Source organism: Gymnodraco acuticeps, unplaced genomic scaffold (genome assembly GCF_902827175.1).
Source record: "Gymnodraco acuticeps unplaced genomic scaffold, fGymAcu1.1, whole genome shotgun sequence".
NCBI classification, from domain to species: Eukaryota; Metazoa; Chordata; class Actinopteri; order Perciformes; family Bathydraconidae; genus Gymnodraco; species Gymnodraco acuticeps.
The window spans coordinates 6,611,184-6,632,685 of NW_022990042.1; the positions used below are offsets into that span (position 1 = coordinate 6,611,184).

The following is a 21,502-nucleotide window of genomic DNA, read 5'->3' on the forward strand; positions in this document are numbered from 1 at the left end:
GAAGGACTGTTCCAATCTCCAGCATACTTGGAATTCCACCGAGGCCGCGTCCTTGGTTTGGGGGTAATTTCGAGGCTGCACATGGGTAGACTTCGCGTCCTTCAAATTCCCACAATGCTTTGCGCACGGACCAATTTCCCCAAATCTGTGGCGGAAAATGTAAGGCGGGGCCTCTCATATGACGCACACCTGCACACTTGCTAGCCTGTTCCACTCTTCGTTTTCCGAATGCCAGGAAGGATTCTTGCCTAGCTTCTGAAGGAAGTGACTCGGAAGACATGTGCTACCAAGCCAGCATCCTCGCGATTGAGAAACGGCCAGTGGTGCAGTTCTGCCGGAGAGCACCAGAACGCTCCGGCACTTCAGAAATTGCAGCACTTATGCAGCACATGCCGCAGTTTTTGCGTGGCTGTGTCTTTAGTTGTAAGGCCAGTGGCGATCTGTCATACTGATCATACAGTCAATAACTTTGTTGTTATTAGCATCTGGTTAGCTAGCTATGCTAACGAATATAAGAAGCTTTTTCTACAACCAGTGAGGTAAAGGCACATCTGTATATGATCATTATAGTTATAAAAAAATAAGAGAATAAAGTAAACCGGTATAAAATACTATATGACAGTTAAAAAGACTTGTTATTAATAAACAAGAATACAGTTTGAAAGGGAAGTGATTTGTAAAATATCCATAAAGAAAAATAAAATCTGCTTACAGTTCTGTTTCATCTGGGTGTTGAGAGATGTATCCATAGATCTACTAATGTTGCTCTCAAAGTGCACCAGATTGATGCTTTTAACTTCAACATTTAAAAACAAATCTAAATACATTTGCACACATCTTGCAACATCTTGTGTCCATATCTTTCTGTTTTGGTGGTCATGCCACAACTGTGCACGTGCATCCATATCCATGCAGATATCTGGATTAAGAGGTTGCTTTTTCTTTGCACAGCATGAAAGAAAGGCCAAATGAATGGGCTGTGATTTTAGTTTTTTTAAGCAGAGGTCAATAATTGGTACGACCCTCGGAGGATGTTGACAAAATTGAAATGGCCCTTGAGGAAAAAGGTTCCCCACCCCTGCTCTAAAGTTTTACGCTGGTTCATCTATTTCCAAAAAATGCAATTAAATAAAGTTGTTTTAAGCTTTTTAAACTAAGCTTTTGAGCTTTCAAATAGATTTTTCAATAACTAAGGTGTTTCAGTTAGCGAGAGGGTTCATCCAACTGCTGAGCAAGACATTTTTAAAGTGATCAGAAGTAACCTTTAACTTTCATGAACTGAAAACTCACTTTGAAAAGGTTAACGTTTTAAAAAGACCAAAATCAGAATGTGGTAGCGAGCGGTCAATCCCGTGGCAACCACACCCTAGCCTAGAGCATTTCCTGCTTTATGTACCTTTTCAATCTAAAAACTACTTAATGAACATCATGCTGTATTCAAGAATAAGATAAAATAAGATGTACTTTATTGATCCCAATTTGGGAATGTTTTGCGTTGCAGCAGCTTAAAAGACAAGGCATTGGACATAAGAGAAATTAAGAGTAGAAATAAACAATTCTAAAATGTAAACGTCTCAAAATAGAAAATATTAGGTTATAAGTCAAGTAAGAATTGGTTAATTTTGTCATAGACTTCTATACAATCAGTTAATGTAGCAATGAAATCGCCCCCTGCTGGCTATTCAATATTTTGAAACTTAATTGACCATGTTAGTTCTAAATAAGAGCATGTCGTAGTACGCCATAGGTTGACAGGATCATTCTAAATGCCTATAACATACTACAACAGAACATCTAAGTCTATCCCTGGTAGGTGTGTGCAGGAGTGTCTCTTACCATTATCAGAGATGTCTAAAGTCCCCACGCACGCAACTCGAGGAAACAGCTCCTGTATAACGCCAGCACCTGCTGATCTTAACTGTGGGAGGGAAGCGGAGAGGAGTGAGATGAGATGGGATCGCCACGGGCGTCCATCCATGGAGAAGATGAGTTTATAAACCTGGAGCACAGACCAACAGAGCATACCTCACAGCTGCTGATGTCCAGGTGTAAGTCAGTGATATGAGGGTTATTGGACAGACCTAGAAACAGAGCCCTGAAGAGAAAAAACAGGCAGAGAGAGAGAGAAAAAACAGGAGGGGGGAAGGAGATAGAGGGAGGATGGGTAATTGGAAAGGAGAAGAGAGAACAGAAGGATGGGGAAAATAGGAAAGAAAACAGGCATTTAATGGACAAAAGGAAAAGCAAACCGAAAGAAAAAAAAACAGAGAAAGAAAGACCTACATGAATCCAATTGCTTTGTTTCCTCCTTCTAACAACCTGAGACAGATCATACGGCCCCCTCCCTACCTCCCCGTTCCGCCCGTTGATTCTCCTCTGCACAGCTAAAAAGTTCTAAAGACGTCTTAAAAGATTCCCAGAAAAGTATCTTTAAAAAGAAGATTCATTGCACCCGACCTCTGCTTCGGAAATCAAGTTAAAAAACAAACCTTCAATATTTATTCGGGACAAGTAGCCAATTGTTGCACACAGGCCCAGCTGGATACTTAAAGGAAAACATTCATTTGCACATCAAGGCTCTGCTGGAGGTTGCTTCTTGTTCTAAGGATACATTCAAAGAGTTCTGCAGCATCGGGAGGTAATGAGGAAAAGTATGGAGTCCGCTCTGTCACATTTTGGCTGAGATCCATGATGCAGTACACAGGCTTCTCTATTGTTGGCGGTTGGCTTTGTTTACAGCGCTATTGATCGTGTTTTTTGGCAAAGAGAAGTGCCAACAGCGGGCTACACACCTACTACAGAAACTGTATTAAAGCAATATTCCTTCTAGTCTCGTTGGGAAACGTTCTTTGTTGTTTCTCCGCTCTCTTTGAGATGCTTCAGATCTTCTGGAAGGATATAGAGTCCTGCACAGAGACACGTCTGTAAGGTGGATGCCGGCCAATACGGGGGTTTCAATCTGCCTCCTCCGATTGAAGGCCAGTCTAACAACATAATAGAAAATGGCTCCATTGTCGAAGAGCAATCTAATGCGTGCCTTGATGATTACATTCCATTGAAACTACTTCAAACAACACTCCATATGGTATGAGCTCTAAGAGTCCAAGCCTCACATAGTCAAATATTGTATTTTTAAAAGTGGTTTGCTGAAGGTTAAATATAGAATATAAAAGGCCTTAAGTGTCCAATTCAACTTAAGCACCTTAAAGCATCACGAGTGGAGTCAAATTTAGTACGATTGGTCCCAGTATCTTTTTCAGATTCATAAATGGTGGTTGACAGAGAGGTGGAATCAGCCGGTAAAAGGGTGTACAGATAGAAATAACAGGCAACATGAGGGTTTATATAAACCACTAACATCATGAACCTTATTATAGCTAAATATAGACTCTGTGTAATTTCTTTTAGATTACATTCACCACTGGTCTCTAGATGAATGTTTGCATAGAGCTTCTGGACTGCAATCTGAGGAGGAGTGGGCTCCAATATTCAAATGAAGGTCTCCTACACCTCCGTATTGGCTCATTCACAGTGATATCTGCTCCATAAGCTAATTATATGGATGTATTCATACTGGGACATTTGCGATAGAAAGGCTGGGAGAAGTTTTTGTTCAATAAATAATTTATTTTGTAGCATTATAGTACCATTAGGACTTTGAAACCTCTATCATATATTGCACTTTGATTGCACAGTAATCTGACAGTAATTATAGTCTTTAATCACAATAGTTGGTCTTGTCTTTTCCAAGTGAAGGCTCAACTGGGTAAGAAAGTTTTAATAGGTGTTGCGCTACTCCGGTCCAATAGTCATTTATGCTTAGGAAGATTCCTAACAGAGTGAAATGACCCGGAAGTTTGAAATGGCAGCCGTTATAGGAGCTGGTTAGGTTGTCTAAATGCTACGGAAAGGTGCTTCAATGCTCCCCTCCTTGTATCCTTTAGTATAGGGTACACTGGACAATCCGTTATGAATGGAAAGGGGATAATGCCACTCCACAGTTCCTTGTGAGAGCATCAATGAAATGTGCCGTCACTGTTCGATGTACGCTATGGATGCATTGAAAAGGGACAGGGTTGAGTTTTTCACTGTTGCCTTTATATTTAAGTTATACATAAAGTTGTTTTTCGGTAAGTGCAGTTATATTTCCTTTCCTAAAACCTAATGAGATCTCCATTTCATCTTTCTTTGACCTTATGAGCTTTTCCATTGAGGTCGGTGAAAAGAGGTTAGGAAGAGATCTAGAAGCTATATTTCATGACTATTAGAACAGAGCCTTCGAAAAGCCCTCCAATTGACTTGAAAAACTAAGAGTCAGTTTGGACTTAATGGTTTTGAATGTACGGTGGAAAATTCAATTGGTGATCGTTACTGTGTGTAGGTATTTTAATATTTCGCCTCTTTTTGCAACTTTTATGCTGTTGTCTTGTCTTGGCCAACATGAATCAAATAAAAAAGTATCTAGTAAGATCTTAATCTATAACATCTGACTATCCATTTGTTTGTTGTTCATCAAAGAGCAACATTTTGATTTTCCATTCACAACTGCTCCTTTTATGCCTCGCTCCAACATGATACCAGTTCAATATGTCCTGGGGCTTCATTTATGAAGGGATATACGCTCAAAAAATGGCGTACGCCAGTTTCTACGCAATGTTTGCGATTTATAAAATACTAACTTGACAGGAAACCGTGCGGTCCTCCACGCAAACTCTAACCCATGCGTACGCACTAAGCACAAAAACAGGAGAGATGAGAAACTGCGACACCGCGTTGGCAGAAGGAAGAATGGAGAGAAATATGTGGAAATAATACCATAAATAAAATGTTACCTCTCATTTATCATATATGAAGAATTCATTTTCAAAAATGGATTAAAGCCAATCTTAAAATGATTAAACAAACGCCTGTTTGCGACTCCTCAGTGCACACAAACATAACATAACTTGGAGAAATAAATAAATACGGATATGTTATTTAAAACCACCTCGAATATGTTGTGTTAATGTTATGAAATGTTTTCTCATAAATGATGCGGTTTTGCATTTCTATAGGTTGTACGAGCATGGTTTTATATACTACCATGTTTAATCATGTTTTATGCCGTTTGCCAAGACTTGATAAGTCGCTCGTAAAACACAGGAGGTATGGAAACTAAGAACACCATATGTGGTCAATTGTACAGCTAATATAAGACAACACATTAGTTGTATTTCCTTTAACTGGTGGATATAGAGTTGCTGGGGGGGGGGGTTGAGATGCACAGGCTGCAGTGGAGACGCTGAGCACAGCTGATCGACAGCTGGAACACAAACCACCAATTACAAACAAATAATGCAGATCCAGTCGTCATGACTCCACTCCGGAGGGATTCCCCGATCATTTCTTACAGTTTCTCATCAAGGGGGGGTCTCCTGTCCCCGGTACAAACACACTGCCTGAGGAAGGCTATGTGTATTTTCTTTGTCATTAAACTTTTTCGGACCATTTATTTATTTATTTTGGTGACGATCCGACCTCCATGCTGCTACTCTGGTTCAAACTGCATCCACCAAACAATATGATTTATCTCGACCTCCCCAAAATAACCAAAATCTGACACGGTGTGAGATGTCTTTTTTAGCTGTTCTGTCGTCATTTCCTGCGATCTTCTTCATAAAGTCAGTCAGAATGAATGAATGAATGGGCGTTTCTTTAACTATTTATAGGCAAATATGGGCGTTACGTGAAGCCCGCAAAAGCTGCACCGCATTTCGAGTCGATTGTGATTTATAAAGGGAAACCGGCGTAGGAAGTGCTGTACGCACTTTCCTCGCCGGTAAGCAATGTTTGGTGAATCGGAAAATGTCTGTACCTATTTTTTGGATTTCTACTACGTAAGCAACCTTCCCACGTGAATCCTACGCACGGCGTTATAAATGAGGCCCCTGGTCTGTTTGACGTGTAAATTACATCTTGTTTATCTCAGCATGTACACCCTGTTCAGAGAGGGGAAAGTAATAGTTTGCCAATTGGCTGTCACAGAAGATAATACACAAGGGAAAGCTGATCACCATCAAAGGAATATTCATTATATAATCACAGTCCCACAACAAACAAAACTACAAATACTGCTTAAGGATTTGGTTACCAAATGAATCATTATTGGGCATCAACTAATTAGGGTAGTCAATGAGATGTATCAATCCAACTTTTTGTCCCAAATATACTTTTTGAGACTGATTTTGTGGGGAACTACTGAATGTGTTTTCTTTAATACCCAAATCAGCTTTTATTCTATTGTTGAGCTCTGCACAAAACAAATACTATGTCTCTATAATCTATTTTGCAAGTCATTGCCTAGGAAGCTGTTAAAGACTTCATACTCTAAACCCTAACCTGATGACATCACACATTTGAGCTTTAGAGCTCTAGTTTTGGGGAACTGAGAGAGTTTATCATAATTATTAATATTTTCAAATGTCTAAGACCATTGGAATACCTTGTTTGAATTGTTTTAATGCACATACTTCCCCTTTAGGATATTTGCAGATACAACCGACCAATCCGATAACACTTCTCTGCTTTTTCCCAAAGTGTAAGTCTAAATGAGTGGAACTCAAGCTATTTTACGAATACAGATTTGGATACAGCATGTTGGATTGTGAAATCTCTAATTGTTATTTAACGTCCAAAACCTCTGTAAACTACACATTATATGATGTTATCTGTTTCCATCTAAGCCAATAGATATCAATTACAACATACGCAGTTTCCCATTTCCTCTGTACTGCTGGATTCTTTAAACCTGAACATTTGCCTCGACCTCCTACATACATTCTGCTTGCATTTTCAGAAGTGGCTTAGGTATATTTATGACAGTCACTGAAGTGTTTTTTCTCCCACTTGTGAATCTGGAGGGTTTATTTTTCACAGGTCACTTCTGTCAAACCGGCCATTCCTTAAAAAAATAAAAAGCTGAGTATCTTGACAGCGCATTTTTGCTTTGATGTGCTTATCGGACTGAATTGTTTATCTTTGAATATTTTATTTATATTTCTCAGAGAGATGGATTTTTCAAAGTAGCATCGGCCATCTGCATCTCATCACTCCCCAAAGTTGTTAGGGTGATAACATCTTTAATATACCATGGCTGCATTTACATAGGACTTCTATATATCTTCGGAGTATAATCTGAATATAATCTCGACGTAAATAAAACATGCAAATGGCGCACACCTCCAAGAGTACTGTAAGATGTAGAGATCCATTTGCTGTTCAAAAAATAAAGTTGTTTCCTTGAAAACCCTTTTTCTCTGACAGACACTCACCTCAGCATATCAGGAGGGACTTTCACCGAGGCCAGGCTGACATGGGTCAGGCTGAAGGCGGAGCTGAAGAACTGGCGGAAAGTTGGCAGAGAATCTCTCGCTTTCCTGGGAAATAGAAAAGAATGGAAAAACAGCAGAGACAGAGGGTCAGCACAACAGACAGAGCACAGATGCTGGACAGACAGAAAACAAAAGGAACAAATGATGATTATGAATTGCATAGCATTTGCGGCATATCTCCTGGATGGTGAAGTCCATAAAATGTCTTTGGTTAAATATCCTGAGAGTTAACTAAAATAAGGGGAGTCTACCTTTTAAGATAGTGGTACGAATATAGCCGTTTTCAGGTTAATTCAAATTTGATAAAGCAGCAAAAAACAGTGAAGAAAAACAAAAGAAAGATTTCCAAAGAGCAGAGACAGAGGATGAGCATAATAGATGGAGCACAATCAGACCGATAGACTGACGGAAACCAAAAGGAAGGTGAGCAAATGACGAGATAAGAATCCGGTGGTGACGAGGAGGCGGATGACGGGCGAAGTCGATATGCTGATAGAGTGACAGGAAGTTTGCAGCAGACAAGTGGAGAGCTGACAGAGAAGAAACGGAACAACAGGAGCGAGGGAAAGAGAAGTAGACAGATGCTGGCTGTGACATTTATTATATCACAGACTCGGAAAAGGTGAAGTTGACGTTAATTACCGGCCCCGGTTAATAAGGTAACATTGACCAATTATCCTACCATCTGCTGGAAACATATTGCATCAGCCCGTCATCAGAGGAAGGGCAGAGAAAATGTGGGTGTACGTACAACATCCCTCAAAGACCTTTCAAATAAAAGGGACTATCACCTGCATACCGAGGATGCATGCAGTACGCTGGTTCGAATCTGTATTAAGAACTTGTCAAAGCAATCTGCCCCCACTGCACAAATCAAACCCAGTAGGGGAGGATGAGGAGGGGGTCCGGGAACAGCGGGAGAACATTATGAGGAGCATTGGAGGAGAGGGAGAAATTAGGTTTGTTTTCAGGAACATATTACCTGCTACCCATTTCAGGCACAAAATGTTATTTACTTGTAGATGGCTTTTTTTGGTTTAGTTTTACGGATCAATTCTTTCACCATCATCCTAATCAACGAGCGCCATTTCCGTGACGAGGCACTTTAGCTAACACGACTCATCATTTTAGTTCATTAGCCACAATGCAAAAAGTCAATTTCCCTGGCAGACATTTGAACTCATCATTGCGGGGCGAGCACAGCAGGTGTTACTAATTTGGTTAACGAGGGCTCAGATCCATATATGGACTGCAGTCATTAAATGTTATTAACTACAGCTGTGTCTTTTGGTGTCACGCATCAAAATGGCTGCATGCAACATGTTTCCTTCACTTTGTTGTACTTCTTTTCTTGTGCTACAGAATCAATTAGCGCCAGATGGTTGAGGGAATCTTTTTTTTGCTTTCATAATAAATAAAGTCACTCATCATAGCGTTATGAAGTCATACAAAATAACAGCCCTGCCAGCGGCTGTGTGAGGATCATACTTAGCCACTAAAGTGCGCTGAGCTACATGCTATCATCAGCGTGCTCACTCTTACAATGATCAATGGGTATTACTGACACTTGAAGGTATATCGTCTCCCATATGTTCACTTTTCTGATTGTCCATGTTAGCAGTTGTGAAAAAGAACTCAACACAAAGTACAACAGCATCTGATGGGAATGTTTTTCATCTGTTTTTAAGGTAATGTGGCATTAAAAGTAATGGACAAACTTATATTGGAGAGCGAAAATGTACATTGTGGTGGCCATGAATGTCTGTACAAAATTCAACATCAATTATGCTTCAAATGTATTATCAAGATACATTGTTAATAAAAGTCAGAATTTGAAATACTGTCCACTTTTTTCAGTTGGTCCAAAACTCAAAGATATTTACTTTTTATTACAATTATTTAATGTATTACATTTAAACAGAGAATAGCAGGGAAACGTACATTAAAGGAGCCTGAAAACAGCATTTGTTGTCATTTTCACATTCAACTAAATTGATTATGAAAATAGCTTTATTTTCCTTTTTTTGTTAACAAAATTATTTGTCATCTCATAGTTACAGTTCTACCGATAACCCGTCCAATAGAGGAGATATCAAGGTCTCGGTCAAAGTGATGGATCAACTGCTGACACTTCAAAAACACTATAAACTACTAGCTTTATTTTAGTGTGGGGAAAAACGGCAAAATCGCTGATTCATGTAATCGTTGTCAAAAAACACATGTACATTACAACAAAAAAACTAAATGTAAAACATTTTTGGTCATATAGATTTTTAAATATATGCTTCAGATAATTTACTTGTTTTCCCGATCAATTGATAATTTCAGCAGTTTTAAGAGCACTTCAAATTTCACTGAAAGCTGGACTAATTTTGTTCTAACAACATCGACCTCTGTTCATGTATTTAAACTTCCACTAATACTTTGAATGCGTTTCAACTTGAAATGACGCTTGGTCTTGTTAATATTAACTGACACATGAACTAATTTAATTACTCCTTTAATAACTACTTGTGCTAATTAAAATATCACATCTCATCAAAACCGTGAACATTTTTTAAATATATTTTGTTTTTAATAGAAGATTGTTTTAGGTTAGTTTTCCTTTTGCTGGAAGGAAATTGTTTTAATTTAATTTCAGATTGCGGAAACTGCTCTTCAATGATTATTTCTGTTCTCTTTTATCGTTTCACTTGACGAGAAAGCGGCTCCACTTATGCAAATGTACCTTCCTTTAGCATCACATTTGCATTACATCTAAACCTTTAGGACTTCATAAGTAAAAAGCTGCTCTGCTTTCCCCTGTGATAACGGAGCAAACTTTGTCCCCATGTGTTTGGCACAGCTGTTTTAATTGCTATGGAGTGGTAATGTGACTGGCTGAGAATAAAATGAATAATCACTACACCCCAGCAATCTCTATTCCGCTTCATCTAATGCCTTTGTGCATATTGCACTGCCAGTGTAAGCCCTTACTGCCCTCGCTCACATGAACCAGTGATTTACACCGACTGGTGTGATTGCACCGTTAAAGATAAGCCCCTCAGAATTTGATTTAAGATCAGCTGAGTTGGCTTGTAAAGCGACAAAGATACAGGCCACAATTAGCACTTGGTCAGAGTTCATTTAAATCCCTAACCACACACTTACAAGGTTAAAAAACCTTCTACTTTTTGAATAATATATATTTAATTCCCCAAATATTATGGAAATATGAGGTTGACCGTACGTGTAATGGAAATTCCATGTTATCCTAAGGTAATTCAACATTTGAGATAACAGATTTTTAAACGGTCTTCCACATATACAATTTCAGGCAATCTAATGGGTAGGGTTCAGTATGAGGTCAGAGTAGATCATTATTTAGATGGGGAAAAAAACAAGAAACTGTCAAGAACATTTCAAAATAACTGATCAGTGCATACAAGATTGTTGAGTAAGCTTTTTTCTTTCTTTTTTTTAAGCTTATTACAATGCATTGTATTATATGTTTTTTTATTCTGCAAAGAAACATTTCTATGATTTGGGTTTGATGCATAGGGTGCACCTGGCAGAGATAATGTTTTAGGAACTTGAAGACCTTCTTTGCTCTGATGTCTGTTGCTGACTTCTGGGTTCCACTCTAAAGGAGGACGCCATATATACGAGGCCCTCAGTAATATTAGTATTCATATTCTGCTGGGAAACCTTGGGTCCTGCCTTTCATGTGGATGTTACTTTAACACGTACCACCTATCTCAAAATTGTTGCAGACCAAGTACACCCCTTCATGGAGACGGTATGTTTGGCCGCAAAAGGCAATATGATTGCTAATATGGAGTAATGCTGAATAATAAGTTGAGTACGAGTGCTGCATAGCGTCAGTCAGTGTGTTTTGCAGGTTAATAGCAAGCACACTTTTTGAAATGTTATGTGTTGTGCAAGTTTAAGTATGTAAATAAATGTTCATGCAGATGTTTCATTTATTAGACCTAGCAGACAGAAATCAGCCACGTTAGACTGATGTACTTGTGTTTCTGAATTTTCTAAATGAACGTTTCTTTTGTGTCCAAATACGCCACACATACTTGCAAGTATTATAATATCCTTTCTCTAGACAGAAGTTGATTTTAAGTTGCAACTACAATCGATTCTTTCATAATGCTCTGAAATGTTCCCCACAGAGATGATAAAACGGTATGTGAGGAAATGAATAAAAGAGCATTTTTGGATAGATTCAGGGGAAAAGGGTAAAAGAATATCAAGTTACGAAGGAGAAAGATGGGAAACGGTCATTAGAGAGTGAGTAATAGTGGAAGGCAATAAGAAGAATACATTAAGAGGGGGCTGCTTTACAAGCCCCTGTCATTGCTACTGTGATAACCTCCCAGTGCGTGGAACAGCAGCTTTTCTTTGACCCATTTGTACCGATTAGCATACCGCCTGTCAGGACCGCGCTGATACAGAAAGGCTTCTGTCGCATGAGCAGACACTGTGTCACTGTCTCCCTCACAAAACACACTCCAGGGGGGCGTATCAGCAGCTTGTTACCCCACGTGTACATGTGTGTAACTGTATCTATATGAGCTGCTCATTGTATCTCGTGTGTGTGCATGTAAAGGTTCTGAGTGAGTCTGTCCCATATGCATTAGCGGCAGCCGGGGGGTTCTTATCAGCTCCGTTCAGCTTTGTGGCTCCGTCTGACCGGAAGAACTGAGCATTTAATATCATGAGGCCTCATGACCGGCTAGTGGTGAGATGAATTATGAAGAGAGGGAGGCATAATGGGGGAGGAGGAGGGAGGGAAGATTTGTGGAGAAAGAGGGAGGAGGAATGATAGATAGGAAAAAGAGGAGAAGGGAATTTAAGTGGAAGATGAGGAGGTGAGAAAAAAAATAGAAATGGAAAAAGGGATTTAAAAAAAAGTACAGAAGATGGATTATGGGAGGTCTCCAGGAAAAGGCTAGTGGAATGCTGGGAAATTCAATCTCATGAGAAATGAGTTTTGTGTGGTCAAGAGCCCCAGCAAGAGCCTGGATTCACAGAAGGGAAATGTAGCAGGGAAGATGAAAAAAAGGATTTGAGGTCCACCCCCACTTCAAATCACATGGACAGGTTCCTAAAGACATTTACAATTTTATTTAAATAGTAGCCCATGTCCATATATGTATTTGTGGGTAGTAGATGTAAACGATAGGGCTATCACTATGGGCATCAACGCTGTAAATATTGACAAATAAATCCAGCAAAATGGCACAAAAAAGAAACTGGTAGTGGCCTGGCTGGGTGTATCATTTCCAGCTTATTGTCTCGGTCCGGCCCTGCCTGTACCTGTTCGCTCTGCCATCGCGAGAAGGGTCTGCTCACAAGCGACCAACAGAAAGGTTAATGTTGTTGTTGTTGTTGTTGCACGTCACCTCACACACCCCCCCCAAGTATATTTCAGATTACACTTGTTTCACATTTGGTTTTAATCTAGTTTGATATGATTTTTCAATGCTTATTTTTGGTCCCTTTGTAATTTTAGTTGCTGCTCTCCTAACGTATATTTAAATATTACCTCCCATTAGCAATACATTATTATTATTATATGTAGACCTTTAACTTATTTTTTATAATCTGTTTTCAAGATTGTTCCAGGTTTGTTCAAATTATTTGTAAGTATATTGTTTTAATCTAATTTCTGATATTTTGAAATGCTAACTTTTGGTCTGTTTTGCAGTTCAAACAAAACTGCTGCACTAATGTCAATTCAAATAGCACCTGCCTTTAGTATGGCACTTGCATTATATCTGAACCTTTAAAGGGGCCCTATTATACTAAGTTTCAGGTTTGTGTTTGTATGTAGTGTCTCTCCTGGGACATGTCTCCATGCTTCAATGTTCAAAAAGCTTCTTTATTGTTCTCATACTGCCTGTGCTGCAGCACCTCTTTCCCCCCTCTGTCTGAAACAAGAGCCCAGTCTGCTCTGATTGGTTAGCTGACCGGCTCTGTTGTGATATGACAGAAGCCTATCACGTACAAGTGTTGGAGCACTAGCCAATAGAAGCGCAAGTGTAAGGTAGTGATGTCACTATGTCGCTGATGTATACAAAGGACTACATTTGAGGAGGGAACTTTGGGATCTTAGCCTTTGCAGACCATTTACATGCACAGAACCCCTATATAAAACACATTATGGCAAAGGGAATACCACAACGAGCAGAATAGGGCCTCTTTAATTTTACTTATCAGTTTTAACCAGGCAAGATTGTTACAAAACATTTAAAAAAGTAGAAGATGGACTGAAGAACACAGCAGATAGAAATGAAACAATTGGAGGGAGAAAGTGAGAGAAACATGCAGGCGTGGGTGCCTGGGGATTGGAACCATAATTCCCATCTAAAATTAGTCTCATTTTTCAACCGGCTCCTTCCCCAGTAATTCTGTAATGTAATATGCTGAGCAGAGAATCTCCTGGGCACCTGGGGGACTCAACATGATGAGGCCCGACTGCCTGATAGCTAGGTAAACACAAACACACAAACACAATAAAAAAAGACAAAAGACTTGTGGGCACGCTAACAAGTGCTTGACAGATGGAAAACTTGTTAGCAAACAGAGACATGTGTACATTGAGAGACAGACGGGAACTCATTCTGCAGGCAAAGTGTATATGCAGCGACTCGGAACAAGTTACGGGGGCGAGCCAAGCATGCACGCTAATTACGTTAGCGAGGTCCAGGGCCAAATGCTAATCTGCAGCGGGAAATAAATGAGGATGCTTGCTCTGCTCCTGACTGGAATATCTCCAGAGCTGTTTGGCTGAGTCAGAAGAGAACTACATTTATTTAAAATAAAAAAACAACAACAACAACAACAACAGGGTTTACAGTGGAGATGACGCCCACCTGTGAGAGAAGGAGTTCTTGGAGAGGTTCAGGTAGGAGAGGTCAGCGCAACAGCCTCGCAGCAAGGCCCCAAACAACTGGCAAAGAAAACAGAAAGACAGAGAGATAAATGAGTGTTGTTCTCTACAGAGAGTAGAACAGGTTTTTTTGGCAGATTAAATATGACACAAATGCATTTTCGAATACGCTAAAAAAAGTGATGCCTCTGAACTGTATTTCTTCCTTGGCAGGAGCCTCTTCAATAAAAATGTCCCCTAATGTGTCATTGGTGCATTATAGATGGCATTAGATTATAGAATATTGTAGAAGCCTGACTCTGCAGATTGGGGCAAGTAATAGAGCAGAACAAAATAGATGTTACATCTGATCAAATCAGGACAAAGCCGTCTTGGCTATTTGTTTTAGGATGTATTTGATCCTTTTTGGGCCATATGGTAAGGGTTTATGGGAGGTGATGCAACATTTCTCATTACGTTTCTACAATCACACGGACACAAGTATAATGAACATGTAGTTACTCGACAGTTGAGGAAGAAACAAGTGATCAGAAAAAACACAGGTCAAAACAACCACATTATTTGTTCCAATTAAAATGCTGCTGTCTTAATGTGTGCAGTGGAGCAAGGCACTGATTTATTTTCATCCGAGACCCTAAATTGTTGCAACTCAGTGCTGTCGGGGAAATGCTGATCGAGGGATTTGGCTCTGGTAGTGTATGATACATATATTTGGTGGTCAGCTTTAAGCAGAGGTGGAAAGTAGCATTTACTCAAGTACAGTAGCAACTAAGGGCCTGTGTCCACATAGCGCCTTTTTCTGAGTGCAAGGGTCTCTTTTCAATTGATTCCAATGAGATCATAGGTATTTCCATCACATGCTGGCAGTGGCTCAGTCAGTCGGGGCTTGGACTGGGAATCTTAGGGTCGCTGGTTCAAGTCCCCGAACAGACCTAAATAAGGAGTGTGGACTGCTACTTGGAGAGGTCCCAGTTCACCTCCTGGGCCCTGCCGTGGTGCCCTTGAGCAAGGCACCAGACAAATATTATTTTCTACCCTTTTATTGAGTGAACAAATTCCTAACAACTGCTCAGGCTCTTTTTTCATTTTTAAATTAAATGTGATGCTAAAAGCAAGAGTCTACCGCCATGCTAGCAGCTCTGTTAAGCAGAACTTTGGCTACCAATAAATGCGCCAAATACACGTATAACATTTAACAATGGACACAATTGGTGTTTAGAATGTAAGCACAAAGTACAGGTATGGACATAAAACTAAAAATCCAGACAGATTCAAATCTGAGACATGGCACTACAGGAAAACAGTTTTAACAGTTCATCCTAAGGGGAACATGAGTGTGTGTACCACATGTCAACCTCATGGTGGCGCTAGAGGGGAACACAAAAAGACCATCATTGCCCCTGTTTGAGTCACGCTTTATCTTTTAAATGTTTCGAGATTGTTGAATAAAAATGTCCCTAAATGGGAAAATGAAAGACATATTTGAAATGAAAGGCCCATATAGTTGGAAATTAGACATTTGTTATGTTCTTGCCCATTTCAGGGTAATTGCTCCCTAGCTCCAGCAACAAAGCTAAATATAGCAGATACTGTGCTCCTACCAATACTTCAAAGTGTGTACGGAAAGGGCGGTCAGAGCGAGCCTACGAATTCCCGATAGCGGAACCAAATGGGCAATAAGAAGAGTAATTGTATTAAACTGAATCAGAATAGAGCTGAAACCATACCAGCAAATTAGATGAGTTAAGAATGAATATTAATCAAATGTCAAGATTCACATTAAGTATAGAAAAAGAGCCACTGGAAAAAATGAATTATTCTGTGTCACTATACGATCAACGTGTCATCATGAAGCATTCATGTACCATCCATCAAAGTGCATAACCAATCCCACTCTTATCTTGGGAAGGTAAGGCTCAAATTCAAACTCTGCAGGGCTCTGGAAGGTACAGAAATTAATATATCTGTGTTAGTGACCCAATTAATGTTGAAATAAAGATGATTTACTTCAAAACCCAATTTCTCGTAAGACATGAGCCGCATCTAATCGCAGGCGAGAGGTTAAACTATCGGACAAATCCATTTTACCCTGGCAGTGCCATCCCTCACGCAAATTGACTAAACGACCCTTGTCGGTGCATCAACGCAGATTAAAACAGGAACTTATTAATAATTCAATCCAACAGGCCAACACTAAAAGAGACAAATTCTCCCTCAGACAGTTTCTCACAACGGGATAAACGACAATTACCAAAACGCAGCTATCACAGGGAGTTCTCTTTTTTGTCTCAAGAGGATTTTTAAAGAGAAATACGAGGGGACAAAGTTGAAGAAGTGTCCAATCAGGCAGTATGGATGCACATAATTCAAAACTCACTTGACCCTGCTGAAAGAAATCCCTGGCTGACAAGCTGACTGCTCTTTGGGGTTTCAAATGGACTAAAGGGCAAACACACGCACAGTGAGTCGCAGGCATTGTAGTAAGAAAAAGCCAAAGGTGAGAGTAACAGAAGTATTTGGATCCTTAACTTTAAAATGTAGTTATACATGAGTGTCGATAAACATACTACTATAAGAAAAATGAAGTATTATCATAGAAATGCACTTCAGTAACAGAAGTAAAAATACTCAACAGAATGGTTCCTTTCATTCGATATAGTATTATTTATGTGGTAGTTATTGTTGTTAGTGGCAGAATACGCCATTATTTTTGCTGGATACAATTTCACACTCGTTAAGGCAATCAAAAATATGAACGCATTAAAATCTTAAATCACTGTTTGCAATCAGCCTTACTGTTTTACTGCCCATTGTGCCTGAGCTGTATCTGAGCTTTCAATGAGAAAAGAGAAACACACATTTGGCTTACATTTTGAGAAAAACAACTTGAGTAGGATTATGATTTAAATAAATTATTAATTCAAAAAGTATTAGAAGCCAATTATATTATATTTTGTATGACAAATAATCAATAAAACTAGTAAAAAGCTCAAAATTGTACTCTAAAATGTAGTGGAGCAAAGACGTACTTGTTTTAACTTAAAACAATATTGAAGTACCGTACCTTGGGTAAGTTACTTTCCATTAAGGGGAAGAACACAGTCCAATTAGTTAGCTAGCTGGCTCTTTTCTGATCGGTCAACCGCTTAGAGATGTCCCGCCTCTTAGCAAATCACGTAGTGTGTTGGCCAATAGAAGCGCAAGTGTGTTTAACCCATAGTGATGTCACTATGTTACAGAAGTAAACAAAGGACTACAATCGAAGCGTTTCAGGCAGGAGGGTAGTGGACCTCAAAAATAATAATAGGGCCCCTTTAAGAAGGCAAAAAGGTTGGTGCGAGGCTACATGGCAATATAGAGAGTGTGGACTCTGAGAATTCACTGCCGTGGTGTCACTGAGCAACAGCAGAGCTTCGAGTAAATCTCTGGCTGACTGACCTCTTATCTCCCGGCAACGAAGAACACAATAAATCAGATATTTCTGTCTGTTCTTTCCATCCCCGCAGGTCCCTGCTGCACGCCGTCCTGTCAGCAGCAATGCAGCACTGACGACGGGACACAAACAACAAATGTGAGCTGGCTCTCTTCACAAACCTCTTACATCTTCCAGAGGGACACAGAGACGAAAAACATCCCGAGTACATCTGTAACTTAGAACATTTTCTGTTGTGTATCGACAAGAATAACTGCAATGTCAGCGGTATCCAGCAGGGGCAGGCTCACTCGAGCGTGGTCACTGAACTCTTTCAGAGAAAGAGAGAAAGCTCCATCATCCTTTCAGCTGTGAGCTTGTATCTGCTAATGCGGCGAGACACCGTTTTGTCACAGTGGCAGACGTGCTAAATTTAGCCGCAGTTACGACACGGACAAAGTCATCCCTATGAAGTGACAAAGACTTGAACAAACGCCTGAAACAAAAGCTCCTGGATGCAATTCAGATGATGTTCTGCTTGTATAATTCATAAGAGGCTGTGTGTTTCTATTGTAGAGCATCTTGAGAGCATCACTAAAAGCATTATGCACAGAGGAGCTCGGAGGAAGACTGTGAGTTAGCATTGTTTTTGTGAGGAGAGCGATTCTTATTCAGGACGAAACCCACTTTCTGTTTCTTGGCCTGAATCCTATCCCTTCCTAGGGGAATTCAGACAGCGATGACTGGATATCAACTGTAACAGAGACAGAGCGTACTAACCGAGTCCACGGTGCAGTCTGTCCCAGAGAGGTCCAGGTGGACCAGGCAGTTGGGCTGGGCCAGGAACAGGTACAGGTTCTGCAGGGGAACAAGGACAATGTCTTTTAGAGAGCAGATAAAGGAAGAAAATACAAGCACATATGAATGGTCTGTATATTAGAACACATGTTATTTAGCATATGCTTTGATCCAAAGCTTACATACACTTCAATACCATAGACATAACGCTGGGAACAATTTAGGGTTAAGTATCTTGACCAAAAACACTGGTGGGATCAAACCACTGATCCTCTGATTGGTACATCTTTACTGATGGTATACTCATTGGTTCATAACAGGAAACCCTTTGCTTTCCTAATTCTCTTTGAAAGAAGAATGCTAACGGTTTACATGAAACCCATTTATGGTCCAAATAATCCAATGGCAAACCATTGTGAATGTTTTACTTTGAGAGCAAGAGAGTACAACACCTCTAAGATTCTTTAAGTCCTTAGATACTAGGGATGTGCATCTCCATCACTGAGGCCGATGCGATGCGCATCTCGATACGTTGCCACGATACGATACATTAACGATACATTTGAAACACCAGGCGATGCGATACGATACGATTCACCCCTGTTGCGATACAGTTTGATACGATTTGATTCAACATTATGCGATTCGGTGCGATACGATGCGATTCAACACGATGCAAAAATAATGATACTTCAATTTGGTATGACACAGGATTTTTGTTTTATTCCTTATATGCAGCAAATCATACATTAACAAAAAAGTGCTTTACATATTTGGTACTGCACATCCCATCATGCCGTTTATTTTTTTACCTTTAAAAGCTCTCCAGAGTACAATTGTATAACACCTCACAGTTAAACAATGTAAGGATGCATTGCTCATGATTAACAATGTGCAAATAACAGCTACCATAGAGCAATGCCCATACAGCTGCCAGCCTGATGTGCTTAACACTCATTCATAGGCTAACTCACCAGTGAGCAGAAAGCAGTGGTTTCTATAGGAACAATAAAGAATACAAATAACCTTTCACAAACAGGTATTTCATAACTGCTTACAGTGAGGAATACATTTAAATTATTATTGGCCGTCACAGGCTGCTGTAAACTAAACACCACTCTCTCTGACAGAACACCTCACTGAGTGATTTAACTCGTATGTCTAACTTTCATGTTTCTCTTTTCAGCCGCAGACCCCATGTCGCCTCTTTATGTGCGTCGCTAAGTTCCTCGTACTACTTGTGTACTTTAAATCGGCTCGGCATCGTTTACAATTTGTGAGCGATTTTTCAAGTTGACCGTCTGTGCCGCGCACATATACCATCAGGACGTTACTGATGGGGTGCGGCTGCGGAGTGATACTGTGTGTATGCAAGCCCGCATCTAGGACGGATCTATGTATCATGGCTGTAGACCTGTTAAGTAATAAAGATACCTCATACAAAGGTCTACGGATACCTTATTACTCTCCATTGACCTGCGGTCAACTATATAGCCCTAGCATAAAGGACTATTACACCGTCTTTCTTGAACAATCCGAAGTGTTACCAAACGTTTGATTTGTAGGTATTTTTCGGTGCGCTGTGTTTCTCTTTCTCCTCGACTTCCGTGTGTGTTGATAACTGAGACTCTCGGCCTCCGTAGTGGCGAAGCAAAATATCAAAGATCGTCTCTGCTGAGCGTTGACAAGATTAGGGGATATTTTATATGAATGAATCGTTTTTTTTACCGATGCAAAGACGCTACGCAATCGATGCATCGCGAGTTCAACCCCGGTTCAACCCAAACTGTAGCCGATGTGCACTCTTTCAACCGGTGCACTCGCATCTTGAACGTTTATGCCGGTGCACCGATGCAAATCGGTGAATCTTAACATCTCTATTAGATACAGGTTCCAGACTGGCTTATTGCAAGTATTATGTCTCTTTCAGAACATTTCATAGCACTTGGTTTATTTGAAGCTAATGCAGAAGCACCTTTTAAATGGGTGGTGCAAGGCCTTTGTTAACAAAACAACCTTACATTTTCGGATAAATAAAGTATATTTTATCTAAAACATGAAATTTGACACCTCAACAACTTTTTGGAAACTTCTTCTTCTTTCTTTAATGTATGTCATTTTCACTCAGGTTTTGTTATGCACAACAAAAAATGTGTATAGAAACAACCAAATGGAAAAACTACGTTAGGATAAATTCTGAATGGTATTTGTTTCCTTACTGTTGCGTCCTCTCCAGACAGAACCCGGGGTTTTTACTGAGGTCCAGATGCAGTAGAGAATTGGAGTAGTCGTCACTTGAACACAACGCCTGGGACAAAGTAACCACACCTAATGGGGGGGTCGTGATAGAGGTTGAAATAAAAAGGGGAGGGCAAATTAGTTTCAATAATTCAAATGATATGCATCCCAAAGTCAGTTTAATGATTTTATAATGATCTTTTTTTTCTCTTGGACGTGACTATTAGCAACTAATGAATACAAAAGTACATAATGCAGGAGGGTGAGCGAGCAATGTGGCAAACTAAATAATTTGCGCAAGAGACAAGTGAGCTCCGATGGCAGGCTAGTATCAAAAGAAGATTTTAGGAGGAAGCTAGACCCTTTTCCCCCTGTATGTACCCTGAAAGCCAAACAACAGAAAATCATTCTTTCAAAATCAGATCACTACACAATTACACCCACGGGCCCGATGGAAGCCCTCATTTAAAAATCTTCGCCCTGAGCGATGCAAAGCACGGTGCGGAATGGCAAGTCGCAGGATTAAATATAGACACAATAACAACATGGGAGAAATATCTAGCAGCACAGACAAATAAAAAAGTTTACAAGCATCATTAATCTGTTCACTAGTCTAAGTTGTAGGGAATACATTCCTCCTGTTTAAGGCTTTGGGGAGGCCAGCTAGTGCATGTGCTTGCAATGACGCTAGCAAGGCGCTCTAAGCTCTTCATCCCTAATTTTGTAGCGATTAGGAGCCAAATGAGGGGAAGAGGGGACAGGGTGTCTAATCCCCCCCACCCCCTCACACTTTGTCCA

The 21,502-nt window shown here is 40.0% G+C and overlaps 1 protein-coding gene across 1 annotated transcript in view; it reads right to left on the reverse strand.

Moving 5' to 3' along the window:
• Positions 1-21,502, reverse strand: part of carmil3 (capping protein regulator and myosin 1 linker 3) — a gene marked incomplete in the record, with an annotated part of 121,085 nt that overhangs the window by 36,625 nt on the left and 62,958 nt on the right. The window contains 7 exon segments of the mRNA XM_034215344.1: positions 1,837-1,918; positions 2,026-2,095; positions 7,311-7,415; positions 14,240-14,316; positions 18,449-18,526; positions 20,686-20,708; positions 20,711-20,794. Of these exon segments, the coding sequence (XP_034071235.1) occupies positions 1,837-1,918; positions 2,026-2,095; positions 7,311-7,415; positions 14,240-14,316; positions 18,449-18,526; positions 20,686-20,708; positions 20,711-20,794 (519 nt within the window).